The sequence below is a fragment of the Blennius ocellaris genome (assembly GCF_963422515.1).
Source record: "Blennius ocellaris genome assembly, contig: SCAFFOLD_144, whole genome shotgun sequence".
In the NCBI taxonomy this organism is placed as follows: Eukaryota; Metazoa; Chordata; class Actinopteri; order Blenniiformes; family Blenniidae; genus Blennius; species Blennius ocellaris.
The window spans coordinates 2,399-21,786 of record NW_027661891.1 but is presented as its reverse complement, the minus strand read 5'-3'; the positions used below and the strand labels follow the sequence as shown (position 1 = coordinate 21,786).

The following is a 19,388-nucleotide window of genomic DNA, read 5'->3' as shown; positions in this document are numbered from 1 at the left end:
TATATCTATAGACCTACATTGTATCTATAGACTTACATTATATCTATAGATCTACGTATGTAGATGTATCTATAGATCTACATTGTATCTATAGATCTACATTGTATCTATAGACCTACATTGTATCTATAGACCTACATTATATCTATAGACCTATATTATATCTATAGATCTATATTGTATCTATAGACCTATATTATATCTATAGACCTATATTATATGTATAGACCTACGTGTGTAGATGTAGAGCTAGTAATGGTAGTGTAGGGTGGAGCTCACCAGAGGGCGGAGGTCGGGGTGGGCGAGGATGTAGCCGTTGTTGTTGAGCAGGAAGGCGTAGCCATGAGCGCCCAGCTGAGAGAACCACAGTCAGAGAGCTGCAGGGTTGCTGGTTAGAATCTGAGGGGCTCACCATGTAGCGGGGGGGCCAGCTTCATCACCTCCATCAGGGGCACGTCGGAGCCCACCACCCCCAGCAGGATGCCGTGGGACAGCTGGGGACACAGGACACAGGGGGACACAGGACACAGGAGGACACAGGACACAGGACACAGGGGGACACAGGACACAGGGGGACACAGGACACAGGGGGACACAGGACACAGGAGGACACAGGAGGACACAGGAGGACACAGGAGGACACAGGACAGGCCTGATGAGTGTCTGTCCACCGGTCCAACGTCGCTTATCAGGAAACGTCACGATGCCGACTCAGCAAATTATCAGCTTCAGCATTATCAGTCTGTTTGACCTCCCGGTAGCTTCAGCATTATCAGTCTGTTTGACCTCCCGGTAGCTTCAGCATTATCAGTCTGTTTAACCTCCCGGTAGCTTCAGCATTATCAGTCTGTTTGACCTCCTGGGAGCTTCAGCATTATCAGTCTGTTTGACCTCCCGGTAGCTTCAGCATTATCAGTCTGTTTGACCTCCTGGGAGCTTCAGCATTATCAGTCTGTTTGACCTCCCGGGAGCTTCAGCATTATCAGTCTGTTTGACCTCCCGGTAGCTTCAGCATTATCAGTCTGTTTGACCTCCTGGGAGCTTCAGCATTATCAGTCTGTTTGACCTCCCGGTAGCTTCAGCATTATCAGTCTGTTTGACCTCCTGGGAGCTTCAGCATTATCAGTCTGTTTGACCTCCCGGGAGCTTCAGCATTATCAGTCTGTTTGACCTCCCGGTAGCTTCAGCATTATCAGTCTCAGGAAATGAGTTTTAATGAACCTTAACATGTAAATTCCAGCTTTTGTGGAGGCTAGAGGCTGGCCTCCACCCTGCCTCCACCCTGCCTCCACCCTGCCTCCATCCTGCCTCTAGCCTCCACCCTGCCTCCACCCTGCCCCCAACCTGCCTCCACCCTGCCTCCACCCTGCCTCCATCCTGCCTCTAGCCTCCACCCTGCCCCCAACCTGCCTCCACCCTGCCTCCACCCTGCCTCTAGCCTCAGGGCGGAGGCTAGAGGCAGGGTGGAGTCAGGGTGGGGGGAGGGTGGAGTCAGGGTGGAGTCAGGGTGGGGGCAGGGTGGGGGCTAGAGGCAGGATGGAGGCCAGAGGCAGGGTGGAGGCAGGGTGGGGTCTCTGTTCAGCAGTTTCCATTATATTATTATAAACTATATTATTATAAACTATATTATTATAAACTATATTATTATAAACTATATTATTATAAACTATATTATTCTAAGGCTATATTATTATAAACTATATTATTATAAACTATATTATTATAAACTATATTATTCTAAGCCCAACTGTCGTCTGAATCATCTGAAGTTTCACAGTAAAGAAGAACTTTCCCTTTAGTGGTGAAGATCAAAGCGCCACTCAATGGAAAGAAGAACTTTCCATTTAGTGGTGAAGATCAAAGCGCCACTCACCGTCTCCTTCTTCTTGCTGAACACCGGCATGGCCACTGACGTCATCAGCAGCAGACTCTGGGCTTTGGTGGTGAACAGCTGACAAACACACAACAACCGTTAGACACGTGTCCAGAGACACTTGGTCCACCAGGGGGAGCTGCAGTGCTGCAGTGGTCCACCAGGGGGAGCTGCAGTGCTGCAGTGGTCCTCCAGGGGGAGCTGCAGTACTGCAGTGGTCCACCAGGGAGAGCTGGTGTCATGATTACTTCAATGTAACGTCCCTTTCTGTCCATGTTGTCATTATCTCACCACTCCTTCTGGAGGATTCTACCCTCTCTCTTCACACCGAGTGAACGAGTGGAAGAAGAAGAAGAAGAAGAAGAAGAAGAACAAGAACAAGAAGAAGAAGAAGAAGAAGAAGAAGGTCTTCTCGTCTGAATGAAAGGGTGAATCGACTGCTTTAAGATGTTTCTTTGTTCTCTTTCATCTCCCCTGAACTCAAAGTGTTTCCAGACGTGTGTCAGAACTTCTTCTGTCCACAAAGACGATCCTGCAGTAAAGAACTCCACAATGAAACGTCACTATGGATCCTCAACCTCCTCATTGTTTAGTGATTATCTTCATTATTGTCGTTGTATATGAACCCTGGCCGTGACAACATTTAGACCAGGGGTGTCCAACATGTGGCCCGGGGACCAGGACCGGCCCGGGGTCCAGAACCGGCCCGGGGTCCAGAACCGGCCCGGGGTCCAGGACCGGCCCGGGGACCAGGACCGGCCCGGGATCCAGAACCGGCCCGGGGTCCAGAACCGGCCCCCCAGAGAATCTAACCCGGCCGCCATGGGATTTTTATTTTTTACTTATAAATATGAAAACTGAGGCGGATCTAAAAACACTCCATCGGCAAAAATGACATTCTAAACCTCCCTTAGTCAGAATTAATTAATGCGTCTGTGGAGGTCACATGACGCAACGCCTTTCACAATAAAACAATGAGTCCAAGTTATGTGAAGTGACAATTTCCAGATGATGACAAATTGTTTTAATCCTGAATTAAACTACGACAGCAGAAAAGGTGACTGAGGGTTTTCTTTTTCAAATATATTAATATCTGGTTTCCCTCAATATGTATATTTCAGAATAGACAAATGGCAAATTCATGCAAAATGTGTCCAGATCTGCAGTTTAACATGTGATGTTGGACTTGTTGGGCCTCCAGAGGTCAGAGGTCAGAGGTCAGATCAGGTGGATGTGGATCCTCAACTAAACCAGTTTGACACCTCTGGTTTAGAGTAATGGATGGATGGGTGGATGGATGATGGATGGATGGATGGATGGATGGATGGGTGGATGGATGGGTGGATGGATGGGTGGATGGATGGGTGGATGGATGGGTGGATGGATGATGGATGGATGGATGATGGATGGATGATGGATGATGTATGGATGATGGATGGATGGATGAATGGATGTATGATGGATGATGTATGGATGATGGATGGATGGATGAATGGATGTATGATGGATGTATGATGGATGGATGTATGATGGATGGATGTAGGATGTATGATGGATGGATGTATGATGGATGTATGATGGATGTATGATGGATGTATGATGGATGTATGATGGATGATGGATGGATGTAGGATGTATGATGGATGTATGATGGATGGATGTAGGATGTATGATGGATGTATGATGGATGATGGATGGATGTATGATGGATGGATGATGGATGTATGATGGATGTATGATGGATGATGGATGGATGTATGATGGATGTATGATGGATGTATGATGGATGATGGATGGATGTATGATGGATGTATGATGGATGTATGATGGATGTATGATGTATGATGGATGGATGTATGATGGATGGATGATGGATGTATGATGGATGTATGATGGATGATGGATGTATGATGGATGTATGATGGATGTATGATGGATGTATGATGGATGGATGTATGATGGATGTATGATGGATGTATGATGGATGTATGATGGATGTATGGTGGATGTATGATGGATGGATGATGGATGTATGATGGATGTATGATGGATGATGGATGGATGTATGATGGATGTATGATGGATGGATGATGGATGTATGATGGATGTATGATGGATGTATGATGGATGTATGATGGATGGATGTATGATGGATGTATGATAGATGTATGATGGATGGATGTATGATGGATGATGGATGGATGTATGATGGATGTATGATGGATGTATGATGGATGGATGTATGATGGATGATGGATGGATGTATGATGGATGGATGATGGATGTATGATGGATGTATGATGGATGTATGATGGATGGATGTATGATGGATGTATGATGGATGGATGTATGATGGATGATGGATGGATGTATGATGGATGATGGATGGATGTATGATGGATGGATGTATGATGGATGGATGTATGATGGATGATGGATGGATGATGTATGATGGATGGATGATGGATGATGTATGATGGATGGATGTATGATGGATGGCAGTGAGTCTCTGGTTGCAGCCCTACGACGGCGTCTTTACCTCCTTGGTGTTTGGAAGCTGCACAATGACAGGAGGCCCAGAGGATCATGGGAGAATGAGTCCGAGGAGATGGAGAAGCAGAGAGGTGGAGGTGAAGGTGACGATGAGGAAGATGATGGTGTCTGGCGGGGGAGGGGGGGGAGGAAGGCTCCCAGCTCACCACAGTGTCCATGTAGGCCTCGGTCCAGATGATGTCGTGGTCGTGGTTGATGACCATGGGCCTACTGAGCACGTGCAGATACTCCATCACGTTCTCCTGCACGTCGGCCAGGGTGGAGATGTGGGTGTAGAAACCTGGAGGGTGGGGGCGAGGGTTAAAAATGCACTTCATTCATTATTATTTTCAATTCGTGTTTGTTGTTGTCATGTTGAGTGTTTGTCAGTTTGATGTCAACAGTTTATTTTCACTGCTGATATTTGATTGGTTTAGCTTGATCTCCTGTGTCGTGTGTCCCTCCCGGGCCGCCGTCCTTCCTCCCGCTGTTTGGGAATTCACTGCCGCAACTTCCTGTTTTGTCTGTAAATGTCGTGGTTTATGTCGAAGTTGCTACTGCAGATGGTTTGTCGTCGTGTCACTGAGCTGCTTCGTTTAGTTTCAACCTCTGTTGTCATTTTTAGAAACATAAAGTTCATTATTGAACATTCATTATTCATAATTGTTCTATTTTTAATCTTTTCTTCAGGGATGGTTTGAGTTTTAATTGTATTTCCGTTCATTAGTTCCACCCCATGTATTGTATTTACGTATTCAACTGCAAATGTTGTGTTTCATCTTGTCTTGTTGTTCAGGTTTGGCGTCCAAGAGGAACTTTTAAACTGTTGAGAGTTTTAATGTGAAGGAACCAGAGAGCAGGAAGGACGGACTCTGGTTTCTGCACTGATTAAATCAAGACTGGAGAAACACTCGGTCCAAATCACACCTGTTACACACACACACACACACACACACACACACACACACACACACACACACACACACACACACACACACACACACACACACACACACACAGAGGGACCTTTGTTGTTGCAGGCGATCCACTTGGTGTTCTGGGCGAAGGTCATCTCTCTGCCGATCAGGTAGGTGAAGACTCGGACCTGTCCGGGGGGCAAGACCAACCGATGAGCTGCATCGATCCGGATCGGTCGGTTCGACTCAAACCCACGAGGGTCGACCGATCCGGATCGATCGGTTCGACTCAAACCCACGAGGGTCGACCGATCCGGATCGATCGACCCGGATCGGTCGGTTCGTCTAACACCCACGAGGGTCGATCGATCCGGATCGGTCAGTTCGACCCAAACCCACGAGGGTCGATCGATCCGGATCGGTCAGTTCAACTCAAACCGACAAGGGTCGATCGATCCGGATCGGTCGGTTCGTCTAAAACCCACGAGGGTCGATCGATCCGGATCGGTCGGTTCAACTCAAACCGACAAGGGTCGATCGATCCGGATCGGTCGGTTCGTCTAAAACCCACGAGGGTCGATCGATCGGGATCGGTCGGTTCGACTCAAACCCACGAGGGTCGATCGATCGGGATCGGTCGGTTCGACTCAAACCCACGAGGGTCGATCGATCCGGATCGGTCGGTTTGACTCAAACCCACGAGGGTCGATCGATCCGGATCGGTCGGTTCGACTCAAACCCACGAGGGTCGATCGATCCGGATCGATCGACCCTCGTGGGTTTGAGTCGAACCGACCGATCCGGATCGGTCGGTTCGTCTAACACCCACGAGGGTCGATCGATCCGGATCGGTCAGTTCGACCCAAACCCACGAGGGTTGATCGATCCGGATCGGTCGGTTCGTCTAACACCCACGAGGGTCGATCGATCCGGATCGGTCAGTTCGACCCAAACCCACGAGGGTCGATCGATCTGGATCGGTCAGTTCGACCCAAACCCACGAGGGTCGATCGATCCGGATCGGTCGGTGCGACTCAAACCCACGAGGGTCGATCGATCCGGATCGGTTCGACTCAAACCCACGAGGGTCGATCGATCCGGATCGGTTCGACTCAAACCCACGAGGGTCGATCGATCCGGATCGGTTCGACTCAAACCCAGGAGCGACCCGCCGGCCACTGGTCTCTCAGCACTTCTACCCGGCTGGGTCTGCCGCCGGCCCTCACCCTGCGGTCGGGCCAGTTGAACTCCTCGAAGACGGACTCGAAGTCCTCCATGGCGCCGTCGGTGATCAGCATGATGGCCTGGTTGCACATGCTGCCCTGGCCGTTGGCCCTCACCTGGGGGGGGGGGGGGGGGCGGGTGAGGCGGGACAGCGTGAGCCTCGCCGGCCGCCGGACGTCGGCGCCGGGTGACACACGGACACAAACCTCGTTGAGGATCTTGAAGGACTCCTTCATGGCGTTCTTCAGCTTGGCCTCTCCCTTCACATGCAGCTCCTCCACCAGGAGCTTGAAGTGCTGCGGCAGGAAGTAGAACCTTCAACCATCAGGGACCACCAGCCACTGCTACAGCTACATATGGGTGGGGGGCGGGTGGGGGTGAGGCCGGGGGCGGGGGGTGGGTGGAGGTGGAGGTGGGGGTGTGGGTGGGAGTGGAGATGGGGTGGAGGTGGAGGTGGAGGTGGAGGTGGAGGTGGGGGTGGAGGTAGAGGTGGAGGTGGGGGTGGAGGTGGAGGTAGAGGTGGGGGTGGAGGTAGAGGTGGAGGTGGGGGTGGAGGTGGGGGTGGGGGTGGAGGTAGAGGTGGGGGTGGAGGTAGAGGTGGAGGTGGAGGTGGGGGTGGGGGTAGAGGTGGGGGTGGAGGTAGAGGTGGAGGTGGAGGTGGGGGTGGGGGTGGGGTTGAAGGTGGAGGTGGAGGTGAGGGTGGGGTTGGGGGTGGAGATGGAGGTGGGGGTGGGGTGGGGTTGGGGGTGGAGATGGAGGTGGGGGTGGAGGTGGGGGTGGAGGTGGGGGTGGGGGTGGAGGTAGAGGTGGGGGTGGAGGTGGAGGTCAGGGTGGAGGTGGGGGTGGAGGTGGAGGTCAGGGTGGGGGTGGAGGTCAGGGTGGCGGTGGAGGTGGGGGTGGAGGTGGAGGTGGAGGTGGAGGTGGAGGTCAGGGTGGGGGTGGAGGTCAGGGTGGAGGTGGAGGTCAGGGTAGGGGTGGAGGTAGAGGTGGGGGTGGAGGTAGAGGTGGGGGTGGAGGTAGAGGTGGAGGTGGAGGTGGGGGTGGGGGTAGAGGTGGGGGTGGAGGTAGAGGTGGAGGTGGAGGTGGGGGTGGGGGTGGGGTTGAAGGTGGAGGTGGAGGTGAGGGTGGGGTTGGGGGTGGAGATGGAGGTGGGGGTGGGGTGGGGTTGGGGGTGGAGATGGAGGTGGGGGTGGAGGTGGGGGTGGAGGTGGGGGTGGGGGTGGAGGTAGAGGTGGGGGTGGAGGTGGAGGTCAGGGTGGAGGTGGGGGTGGAGGTGGAGGTCAGGGTGGGGGTGGAGGTCAGGGTGGCGGTGGAGGTGGGGGTGGAGGTGGAGGTGGAGGTGGAGGTGGAGGTCAGGGTGGGGGTGGAGGTCAGGGTGGAGGTGGAGGTCAGGGTGGGGGTGGAGGTCAGGGTGGAGGTGGAGGTGGAGGTGGAGGTCAGGGTGGGGGTGGAGGTCAGGGTGGGGGTGGAGGTCAGGGTGGAGGTGGAGGTGGAGGTGGAGGTGGAGGTCAGAGTGGAGGTGGAGGTCAGGGTGGAGGTGGAGGTCAGGGTGGGGGTGGAGGTCAGGGTGGGGGTGGACGTCAGGGTGGAGGTGGAGGTCAGGGTGGAGGTCAGGGTGGAGGTGGAGGTCAGGGTGGGGGTGGAGGTGGGGGTGGGGGTGGAGGTCAGGGTGGAGGTGGAGGTCAGGGTGGAGGTGGAGGTCAGGGTGGGGGTGGAGGTCAGGGTGGGGGTGGAGGTCAGGGTGGGGGTGGAGGTCAGGGTGGGGGTGGAGGTCAGGGTGGGGGTGGAGGTCAGGGTGGAGGTGGAGGTCAGGGTGGGGGTGGAGGTGGGGGTGGGGGTGGAGGTCAGGGTGGAGGTGGAGGTCAGGGTGGAGGTGGAGGTGGGGGTGGGGGTGGAGGTCGGGGTGGAGGTGGAGGTCAGGGTGGGGGTGGAGGTGGGGGTGGGGGTGGAGGTCAGGGTGGAGGTGGAGGTCAGGGTGGGGGTGGAGGTCAGGGTGGGGGTGGAGGTCAGGGTGGGGGGGTCCAGGTCTCTCAGCCTCCATGAAGCAGAAAACAGTTTTACCTCTCTGTTGTCCAGGTCGGCCTGAACCAGAGTTCCTCTGAAGCAAGGCTCCACGTACCGAACGTAGTCCGTGTACTGCACACACACACACACACACACACACACACACACACACACACACACACACACACACACACACACACACACACACACACACACACACACACACACACATACACACACACACACACAGCTGATGAAACAGTAGGACTAGACCAGGACCAGGTGCAGCAGGACGGTTCCTCACCGCGATGACGTTGACGAAGTCGTTTTCCCCCAGAGTGTCCAGGATGGTGTTGATGGTGTGTTTGGCGATGGTCATCTTCAGGCCCTTCATGCTGCCGCTGATGTCCACCATGATGATGATGTCCTTCGGGGACGTGGCGGCCTGGATGTACCTGTGGACAGGAGGAGGAGTCTGAGGACAACCATGTGCAAGAAGAAACACCGGGGAGACTCCAGGGCAGGAGCACCGGGGGCATCAGGGGGAGACTGGTAGTTCTGGTAGCTCTGGTAGTTCTGGTAGCTCTGGTAGCTCTGGTAGCTCTAGTAGTTCTAGTAGCTCTGGTAGCTCTGGTAGCTCTGGTAGCTCTGGTAGTTCTGGTAGCTCTAGTAGTTCTAGTAGCTCTGGTAGCTCTGGTAGCTCTAGTAGCTCTGGTAGCTCTGGTAGCTCTAGTAGCTCTGGTAGCTCTGGTAGCTCTGGTAGCTCTAGTAGCTCTGGTAGCTCTAGTAGCTCTAGTAGCTCTGGTAGCTCTGGTAGCTCTGGTAGCTCTAGTAGCTCTAGTAGCTCTGGTAGCTCTGGTAGCTCTAGTAGCTCTGGTAGCTCTGGTAGCTCTGGTAGCTCTAGTAGCTCTAGTAGCTCTGGTAGCTCTGGTAGCTCTAGTAGCTCTGGTAGCTCTGGTAGCTCTGGTAGCTCTAGTAGCTCTGGTAGCTCTGGTAGCTCTGGTAGCTCTAGTAGCTCTGGTAGCTCTGGTAGCTCTGGTAGCTCTAGTAGCTCTGGTAGCTCTGGTAGCTCTGGTAGCTCTGGTAGCTCTGGTAGCTCTGGTAGCTCTAGTAGTTCTAGTAGCTCTGGTAGCTCTGGTAGCTCTGGTAGCTCTGGTAGTTCTGGTAGCTCTAGTAGTTCTAGTAGCTCTGGTAGCTCTGGTAGCTCTAGTAGCTCTGGTAGCTCTGGTAGCTCTAGTAGCTCTGGTAGCTCTGGTAGCTCTGGTAGCTCTAGTAGCTCTGGTAGCTCTAGTAGCTCTAGTAGCTCTGGTAGCTCTGGTAGCTCTGGTAGCTCTAGTAGCTCTAGTAGCTCTGGTAGCTCTGGTAGCTCTAGTAGCTCTGGTAGCTCTGGTAGCTCTGGTAGCTCTAGTAGCTCTGGTAGCTCTGGTAGCTCTGGTAGCTCTAGTAGCTCTGGTAGCTCTGGTAGCTCTGGTAGCTCTAGTAGCTCTAGTAGCTCTGGTAGCTCTGGTAGTTCTGGTAGCTCTAGTAGCTCTGGTAGCTCTGGTAGCTCTAGTAGCTCTGGTAGCTCTAGTAGCTCTGGTAGCTCTGGTAGCTCTGGTAGCTCTAGTAGCTCTGGTAGTTCTGGTAGCTCTAGTAGCTCTGGTAGCTCTGGTAGCTCTGGTAGCTCTGGTAGTTCTAGCAGCTCCGGTAGTTCCGGCGGCTCTGCCGTGGCAGCATACGGCCGCAGCTCCCTGGAATCTTTTTGAAATGCATGAACAGTCACATATGGCGCCATGTGGCTGCAGTGACCCGGCTAAGAAGCAGATTATCGTCTTTTGCAGAGGATCAGGACTCTGGTCGCCCGCTGCACACATCCAGAAATATCACTGACTCCAACCCACTGACTGCCCCTCGGTAATCCCCCCTCCCTTTAGTTCTGGTCGCCACGGTGACGCTGCAACGTTCACACGGTGACCCTGCAACGTTCACACGGTGACGCTGCAACGTTCACACGGTGGCCCTGCAACGTTCACACGGTGACCCTGCAACGTTCACACGGTGGCCCTGCAACGTTCACACGGTGACGCTGAAACGTTCACACGGTGGCCCTGCAACGTTCACACGGTGACGCTGAAACGTTCACACGGTGGCCCTGCAACGTTCACACGGTGGCCCTGCAACGTTCACACGGTGGCCCTGCAACGTTCACACGGTGACCCTGCAACGTTCACACGGTGGCCCTGCAACGTTCACACGGTGGCCCTGCAACGTTCACACGGTGGCCCTGCAACGTTCACACGGTGACCCTGCAACGTTCACACGGTGGCCCTGTAACGTTCACACGGTGACCCTGCAACGTTCACACGGTGACCCTGCAACGTTCACACGGTGACGCTGCAACGTTCACACGGTGACCCTGCAACGTTCACACGGTGACCCTGCAACGTTCACACGGTGACCCTGCAACGTTCACACGGTGACGCTGCAACGTTCACACGGTGACCCTGCAACGTTCACACGGTGACCCTGCAACGTTCACACGGTGGCGCTGCAACGTTCACACGGTGGCCCTGCAACGTTCACACGGTGACCCTGCAACGTTCACACGGTGACCCTGCAACGTTCACACGGTGACGCTGCAACGTTCACACGGTGGCGCTGCAACGTTCACACGGTGGCCCTGCAACGTTCACACGGTGGCCCTGCAACGTTCACACGGTGGCCCTGCAACGTTCACACGGTGGCCCTGCAACGTTCACACGGTGTCCCAGCATTAGTGGAGCTGCTGACTCAGCACATGATGGGAAATGTGTAGGTTCAGTGTTTACTGAGTCATTTTCACCAAGTTCAACACAACTTAGACGTAGTTGATGAAGAGATTGTCTGAATGAAAAGCTTCAGCTGTTTACTGGAGCGAGACAGAAGACAGACATCGTCCCACCGTCCTCTGGACAGAAACACCGGATCCTTTCACAGATTCCATCATGCATTGACAAACTACAATGAAGGTTTCCTGGAATACCTTGAGAAGAAGCCTAACCTTACCCCTGATCCTAAACTGACCCTCTATGCCTTACCCTAACTCTGACCCCCTACCCTACCCCTGACCCTGACCCCCTACCCCTGACCCTAACGCTAACCCCCTACCCTACCCCTGACCCTGACCCCCTACCCCTGACCCTGACCCTAGCTCCCTACCCAACCCCTGACCCTAACTCCCTACCCTACCCCTGACCCTGACCCTGACCCTAACTCCCTACCCTACCCCTGACCCTGACCCTAACTCCCTACCCTACCCCTGACCCTGACCCTAACACTAACCCCCTACCCTACCCCTGACCCTGACCCCCTACCCTACCCCTGACCCTAAATATGACCATTGGCCTTCGACCTTGTAGCAGATATGAGGATCTCTCGTCAGCACACAGTTGTGTTTCTACATTTTGAAATTGATTTTTTTAAAAAAGACCTGAAACATTAAAAAAAAAAAGCCTTCCAAGTGAAACCTTTCAAAACTGCTTTGATGCTGGAAACTTGCTAGTTTGTTGTGAAGTAATTTAATTCTGGCAAGTGTCCAAGCAGCAAACATCCTGCAACAATGTCCAGGTGAAACTTGTTGAAAAAGAAGTAGGAAACAAAGACTGTGAACGGATTCAGAGCTCGTTTCTGGACCGCCATCGTGAAGCCAGCAAGAACCAGTAAACCCACCAGCAAGAACCAGTAAACTCACCAGCAAGAACCAGTAAACTCACCAGCAAGAACCAGTAAACTCACCAGCAAGAACCAGTAAACCCACCAGCAAGAACCAGTAAACTCACCAGCAAGAACCAGCAAGAACCAGTAAACTCACCAGCAAGAACCAGTAAACCCACCAGCAAGAACCAGTAAACTCACCCGCAAGAACCAGTAAACCCACCAGCAAGAACCAGTAAACTCACCAGCAAGAACCAGTAAACCCACCAGCAAGAACCAGTAAACCCACCAGCAAGAACCAGTAAACTCACCAGCAAGAACCAGTAAACCCACCAGCAAGAACCAGTAAACTCACCAGCAAGAACCAGCAAGAACCAGTAAACTCACCAGCAAGAACCAGTAAACCCACCAGCAAGAACCAGTAAACTCACCAGCAAGAACCAGTAAACCCACCAGCAAGAACCAGTAAACTCACCAGCAAGAACCAGTAAACTCACCAGCAAGAACCAGTAAACCCACCAGCAAGAACCAGTAAACTCACCAGCAAGAACCAGTAAACTCACCAGCAAGAACCAGCAAGAACCAGTAAACTCACCAGCAAGAACCAGTAAACCCACCAGCAAGAACCAGTAAACTCACCAGCAAGAACCAGTAAACTCACCAGCAAGAACCAGCAAGAACCAGTAAACTCACCAGCAAGAACCAGTAAACCCACCAGCAAGAACCAGTAAACCCACCAGCAAGAACCAGTAAACTCACCAGCAAGAACCAGTAAACTCACCAGCAAGAACCAGCAAGAACCAGTAAACTCACCAGCAAGAACCAGTAAACTCACCAGCAAGAACCAGTAAACCCACCAGCAAGAACCAGTAAACTCACCAGCAAGAACCAGTAAACTCACCAGCAAGAACCAGTAAACTCACCAGTTTCTGTTCCGACAGTCAAAAGCCGCCACTCCGTTAGAGTCTGGAGTCCATTTGATACCTGCAGAAGAACACGAGTCAATACAACTGGACCGGGTCCTGAAGGCCCACCAGGGTCCAGGTTTAACAGGCGTCCCTGATCCAGAATAACTGATTCAATTCAATGTTGTCCTCGGGTTCTGTAGGGAACCAATGGAGTCATTGGAATCAGGTGTGTTGGAGCAGGAACACATTGGAACCAATCGTCAGGTGTTCTTGATCGGTTGACACACGACGCCATAGAACCCAGAGCAGAAGTCCACCAGAGGGACGGACTGAACAAACTGATTCACGACTCTAGACCAGATGTGAACCCCAAGAACCACTGAGGAAGAGGAGAACGGTGGGAACCCACCAGTTGAGAGGTCCGGGGTTGTTGGTGCTTCTTCACTTTGATCACAAAGCTTCAATTCAAAATTAGAACAAACAAAAAACCCTACGCAGGGTCTTTGTCACTTTTCCATGCGGGTTGGATTTGTTGGGTCCGTCCAGACGTGGTTCAGCTCACCGATCCTGCAGAACCACTGGTTCTATTGTCAGACTCACCCGGGTAGATTCTGAAAAAGCCCGTGGAGCTCCCGAAGAACTGCCAGGTCAGCGTGGGATCCTTCTGGAAGTTACTGATGAAGACGTCGTTCAGGGCCTCGGAGTTGTAGATGGCGTTCAGGATGTTGGGGTCTGTCCGAGGAGGGAAACAGGACGTGACCAAGACATCAAAGGCCTCTTGTTCAAAGTAGACCCACGCCGGTAGAAAGACTGCAGACCCTTGTTGTAGACGTTGGTGGGAACCTGGATGTTGCTCAGCAGAGTGTTGACCGCCAGCCTGTTGAAATGTTCGTTCTCCTCCAGAGGGAACTCTCCACCCAGTTCCTTGTAGTTCCCGTCCTCGTCGGCCACGTTGATCATCATGGAGTTATAGTAGTCAAACTGGGAACCGCAAAGGACACTGCTTTAAAGGACAGTGAGTCACTGGAAGAGTCAGTGCTTCAGTGGTCAGTGACTGGAAGAGTCAGTGTTTCAGTGGTCAGTCACTGGGAGAGTCAGTGTTTCAGTGGTCAGTCACTGGAAGAGTCAGTGTTTCAGTGGTCAGTGACTGGAAGAGTCAGTGTTTCAGAGTTTCAGTGGTCAGTCAGTGGAAGAGTCAGTGTTTCAGTGGTCAGTCAGTAGAAGAGTCAGTGTTTTAGTGGTCAGTCAGTGGAAGAGTCAGAGTTTCAGTGGTCAGTCAGTGGAAGAGTCAGTGTTTTAGTGGTCAGTCAGTGGAAGAGTCAGAGTTTCAGTGGTCAGTCAGTGGAAGAGTCAGAGTTTCAGTGGTCAGTCAGTAGAAGAGTCAGTGTTTCAGTGGTCAGTCAGTGGAAGAGTCAGTGTTTCAGTGGTCAGTCACTGGAAGAGTCAGTGTTTCAGTGGTCAGTCAGTGGAAGAGTCAGTGTTTTAGTGGTCAGTCAGTGGAAGAGTCAGAGTTTCAGTGGTCAGTCAGTGGAAGAGTCAGAGTTTCAGTGGTCAGTCAGTGGAAGAGTCAGTGTTTCAGTGGTCAGTCAGTGGAAGAGTCAGTGTTTCAGTGGTCAGTCAGTGGAAGAGTCAGTGTTTTAGTGGTCAGTCAGTGGAAGAGTCAGAGTTTCAGTGGTCAGTCAGTGGAAGAGTCAGAGTTTCAGTGGTCAGTCAGTAGAAGAGTCAGTGTTTTAGTGGTCAGTCAGTGGAAGAGTCAGAGTTTCAGTGGTCAGTGACTGGAAGAGTCAGTGTTTCAGTGGTCAGTCAGTAGAAGAGTCAGTGTTTCAGTGGTCAGTCAGTGGAAGAGTCAGTGTTTCAGTGGTCAGTCACTGGAAGAGTCAGTGTTTCAGTGGTCAGTCAGTAGAAGAGTCAGTGTTTCAGTGGTCAGTCAGTAGAAGAGTCAGTGTTTCAGTGGTCAGTCAGTGGAAGAGTCAGTGTTTCAGTGGTCAGTCAGTGGAAGAGTCAGTGTTTCAGTGGTCAGTCAGTGGAAGAGTCAGTGTTTCAGTGGTCAGTCAGTAGAAGAGTCAGTGTTTTAGTGGTCAGTCAGTGGAAGAGTCAGTGTTTCAGTGGTCAGTCAGTGGAAGAGTCAGTGTTTCAGTGGTCAGTCAGTGGAAGAGTCAGAGTTTCAGTGGTCAGTCAGTAGAAGAGTCAGTGTTTTAGTGGTCAGTCAGTGGAAGAGTCAGAGTTTCAGTGGTCAGTGACTGGAAGAGTCAGTGTTTCAGTGGTCAGTCAGTAGAAGAGTCAGTGTTTCAGTGGTCAGTCAGTGGAAGAGTCAGTGTTTCAGTGGTCAGTCACTGGAAGAGTCAGTGTTTCAGTGGTCAGTCAGTAGAAGAGTCAGTGTTTCAGTGGTCAGTCAGTAGAAGAGTCAGTGTTTCAGTGGTCAGTCAGTGGAAGAGTCAGTGTTTCAGTGGTCAGTCAGTGGAAGAGTCAGTGTTTCAGTGGTCAGTCAGTGGAAGAGTCAGTGTTTCAGTGGTCAGTCAGTAGAAGAGTCAGTGTTTTAGTGGTCAGTCAGTGGAAGAGTCAGTGTTTCAGTGGTCAGTCAGTGGAAGAGTCAGTGTTTCAGTGGTCAGTCAGTAGAAGAGTCAGTGTTTCAGTGGTCAGTCAGTGGAAGAGTCAGTGTTTCAGTGGTCAGTCACTGGAAGAGTCAGTGTTTCAGTGGTCAGTCAGTAGAAGAGTCAGTGTTTCAGTGGTCAGTCAGTGGAAGAGTCAGAGTTTCAGTGGTCAGTCAGTAGAAGAATCAGAGTTTCAGTGGTCAGTCAGTGGAAGAGTCAGAGTTTCAGTGGTCAGTCAGTGGAAGAGTCAGAGTTTCAGTCAGTGAATTAAACGATCCAGTGTTTATCTTCATGTGGCTTCGACCCAGTTTCCTCATGGGATCAGTGAAGTTTGATCTAATCTCATTGGGGAGTCAGCCGAGGCTGTAAAGCCTCGCCGGGCTGCCGGCCCACTGCACAGTCAGCAGGCTAATGTTAGCATGTGGCTAAAGCCCTGATCCCTACAGTCAGCAGGCTAATGTTAGCATGTGGCTAAAGCCCTGATCCCTACAGTCAGCAGGCTAATGTTAGCATGTGGCTAAAGCCCTGATCCCTACAGTCAGCAGGCTAATGTTAGCATGTGGCTAAAGCCCTGATCCCTACAGTCAGCAGGCTAATGTTAGCATGTGGCTAAAGCCCTAGCAGCACCGTGAAGCTCAGAGCAGATTGAAATAACTGTCAAACACTGAGGCGAAGGTTTGGTTAGACTCTGGACTGGGTAGACCTGGACCCTGAGAGGGTCTCCAGCCTGCAGCTCAGAGGAAACGACGGGCTGCACACCTGTAAGGTCGCGTTGAAGTCGTGGTACAAGTCGGCGTCTTCTGCAGACTCCGCCAACCTCTGACAGCAGAAGAAAGACATGAAGTGAGCTTTAATGTGAAGGACCAGAACCGTCGAGACACCTCTGACCCTAGAGTGACGACCGTTGAGCTAGAAGGGGTCAGAGGTCACGGACTTCTGCTCTCACCTTCACCGACTTCATCTTGCTCCCAAACATGCGTTCGATCTGGTCTGAGTAGTCCTTGACCAGCGCCGCTCCGTCCAGGTCCACGATCCGGACGATGGACTCCACGTCCTTCAGTTTCTGGAACCAAACACCAACACACACTTTCACTCCAGACCCCCGGGGGCCCGGTGACCCACATCAGGGGTGATCAGGTTCGACTCCTGCTTCTGCTGACACCCCCTGTTTGTACCCCCCCTGCTAACCCTAACCCTAACCCTAACCCCCCCCCCCCCCCCATTCTACTGTGGATCCTGTTACTGTGCTGGAGCTTTGGGTTTGGCCAGAATGGGTCCAGGTCAGGGTCCAGGTCTGAGTCCAGGTCAGGGTCCAGGTCTGAGTCCAGGTCTGAGTCCAGGTCAGGGTCCAGGTCAGGGTCAGGGTCAGGGTCAGGGTCCAGTCTAAGGTCAGTGCTGCTCTCAGGTCAGTGCTGCTGCTCTCAGGTCAGTGGTGCTGCTCTCTGGTCAGTGCTGCTGCTCTCAGGTCAGTGCTGCTCTCAGGTCAGTGCTGCTCTCAGGTCAGTTGTGCTGCTCTCAGGTCAGTGCTGCTGCTCTCAGGTCAGTGCTGCTCTCAGGTCAGTGCTGCTCTCAGGTCAGTGGTGCTGCTCTCAGGTCAGTGGTGCTGCTCTCAGGTCAGTGCTGCTCTCAGGTCAGTGCTGCTCTCAGGTCAGTGCAGCTCTCAGGTCAGTGCTGCTCTCAGGTCAGTTGTGCTGCTCTCAGGTCAGTGCTGCTGCTCTCAGGTCAGTGCTGCTCTCAGGTCAGTGCTGCTCTCAGGTCAGTGGTGCTGCTCTCAGGTCAGTGCTGCTCTCAGGTCAGTGCTGCTCTCAGGTCAGTGCTGCTCTCAGGTCAGTGCTGCTCTCAGGTCAGTTGTGCTGCTCTCAGGTCAGTGCTGCTGCTCTCAGGTCAGTGCTGCTCTCAGGTCAGTGCTGCTCTCAGGTCAGTGCTGCTCTCAGGTCAGTGGTGCTGCTCTCAGGTCAGTGCTGCTCTCAGGTCAGTGCTGCTCTCAGGTCAGTGCTGCTCTCAGGTCAGTGCAGCTCTCAGGTCAGTGCTGCTCTCAGGTCAGTGCTGCTCTCAGGTCAGTGCTGCTCTCAGGTCAGTGCTGCTCTCAGGTCAGTGGATAGCTGCGGGTCTAATGGAATCAGTGAATGAATTAATGAGTGAGTGTAAATAACCAGCTGGACTGATTCTGCTGATCCTCCTCCAGCTTCCATGTAAAGTAATCTCATTACTTTACATACCATCAACACAAAGTAACCTGATTACTGTAAATATCCTCTCGCCTCAAACAAACTGCATCAGCAAACGATTGAGTCACAGAGAGAGAGAGAGAGAGAGAGAGAGAGAGAGAGAGAGAGAGAGAGAGAGAGAGAGACAGAGAGAGAGAGAGACAGAGAGAGAGAGAGACAGACAGAGAGAGAGAGAGACAGAGAGAGAGAGAGACAGAGAGAGAGAGAGAGAGAGAGACAGACAGAGAGAGAGAGAGACAGAGAGAGAGAGAGACAGAGAGAGAGAGAGAGAGAGAGACAAAGAGAGAGTGCAGGAGCAGCAGGAGCAGCAGGAGCAGCAGGAGGTGCATGAGCAGCAGGAGGAGCAGGAGGTGCAGGAGCAGCAGGAGGTGCAGGAGATACAGGAGGAGCAGGAGGAGCAGCAGGAGGAGCAGGAGGAGGAGCAGGAGGAGCAGCAGAGGAGCAGGAGGTGCAGGAGATACAGGAGGAGCAGCAGGAGGTGCAGGAGGTGCAGGAGCAGCAGGAGGTGCAGGAGGTGCAGGAGCAGCAGGAGGTGCAGGAGATACAGGAGGAGCAACAGGAGGATCAGGAGCAGCAGGAGTAGCAGGAGGAGCAGCAGGAGGAGCAGGAGGAGCAGGAGTAGCAGCAGGAGCAGCAGGAGGAGCAGGAGGAGCAGCAGGAGGAGCAGCAGGAGGAGCAGCAGGAGGAGCAGGAGGAGCAGGAGTAGGAGCAGGAGGAGCAGGAGGTGCAGGAGGTGCAGGAGGAGGAAACAGACCAACTTGGTTCTCAATCTGACAGATAAACGGATGAATTTCTCTAAAATCAGAACAAATCCTGAAGTAGAGTCAGTCCTCAATCTGGGTATTACTGTGATCCCCCCCCCCCCCCCCCCCCCCCCCCCCACCCCCTCCACCCTCTCCACCCCCCCCCCCCCCCACACACAACACACACACACAGTGTCAGCAGGTTCTACCTTCTGCAGCAGCAGAGAACCAGAGTATTTGCTGCTCAGTTCTCGAAGCTCCACAGAAACCAGAGACGCCCACTGCTGCACCCTGGAACACAGCAGGTGACGGAGTGAGCAGGAGCTGACGGAGGAGGACAAACACACTGGAGGGTCCAGAGTCAAACAGGGGGGAGCTGTGACGTAGTGATGTAGTGACATGGTGATGTAGTGACATGGTGGCGTAGTGACGAGGTGACGTAGTGAAGTGGGGACGTCGTGACACGGTGACGTAGTGACTAGGTGACGTAGTGATGTAGTGACATGGTGGCGTAGTGACATGGTGACGTAGTGAAGTGGGGACGTAGTGACGAGGTGACGTAGTGACGTGGGGACGTAGTGATGTAGTGACATGGTGGCGTAGTGACATGGTGACGTAGTGACGTAGTGATGTAGTGACATGGTGGCGTAGTGACGTGGGGACGTAGTGACGAGGTGACGTAGTGACATGGTGATG

At 52.9% G+C, this 19,388-nt stretch overlaps 1 protein-coding gene across 1 annotated transcript in view; it reads right to left on the bottom strand.

The window, feature by feature from the left end:
* Nucleotides 1–18,983, bottom strand: part of LOC308148683 (voltage-dependent calcium channel subunit alpha-2/delta-4-like) — a gene marked incomplete at its 5' end in the record, with an annotated part of 50,287 nt that extends 31,304 nt beyond the window's left edge. Inside the window, 17 exon segments of the mRNA XM_080522181.1 lie at nt 280–354; nt 413–424; nt 426–494; nt 1,874–1,951; nt 4,413–4,430; nt 4,573–4,706; nt 5,432–5,510; nt 6,549–6,662; nt 6,753–6,842; nt 8,608–8,682; nt 8,855–9,005; nt 13,146–13,206; nt 13,731–13,862; nt 13,949–14,111; nt 16,481–16,540; nt 16,668–16,784; nt 18,902–18,983. Coding sequence (XP_080378307.1) covers nt 280–354; nt 413–424; nt 426–494; nt 1,874–1,951; nt 4,413–4,430; nt 4,573–4,706; nt 5,432–5,510; nt 6,549–6,662; nt 6,753–6,842; nt 8,608–8,682; nt 8,855–9,005; nt 13,146–13,206; nt 13,731–13,862; nt 13,949–14,111; nt 16,481–16,540; nt 16,668–16,784; nt 18,902–18,983 — 1,510 coding nt within the window.
* Between the last annotated feature and the right edge of the window lie 405 nt (nt 18,984–19,388).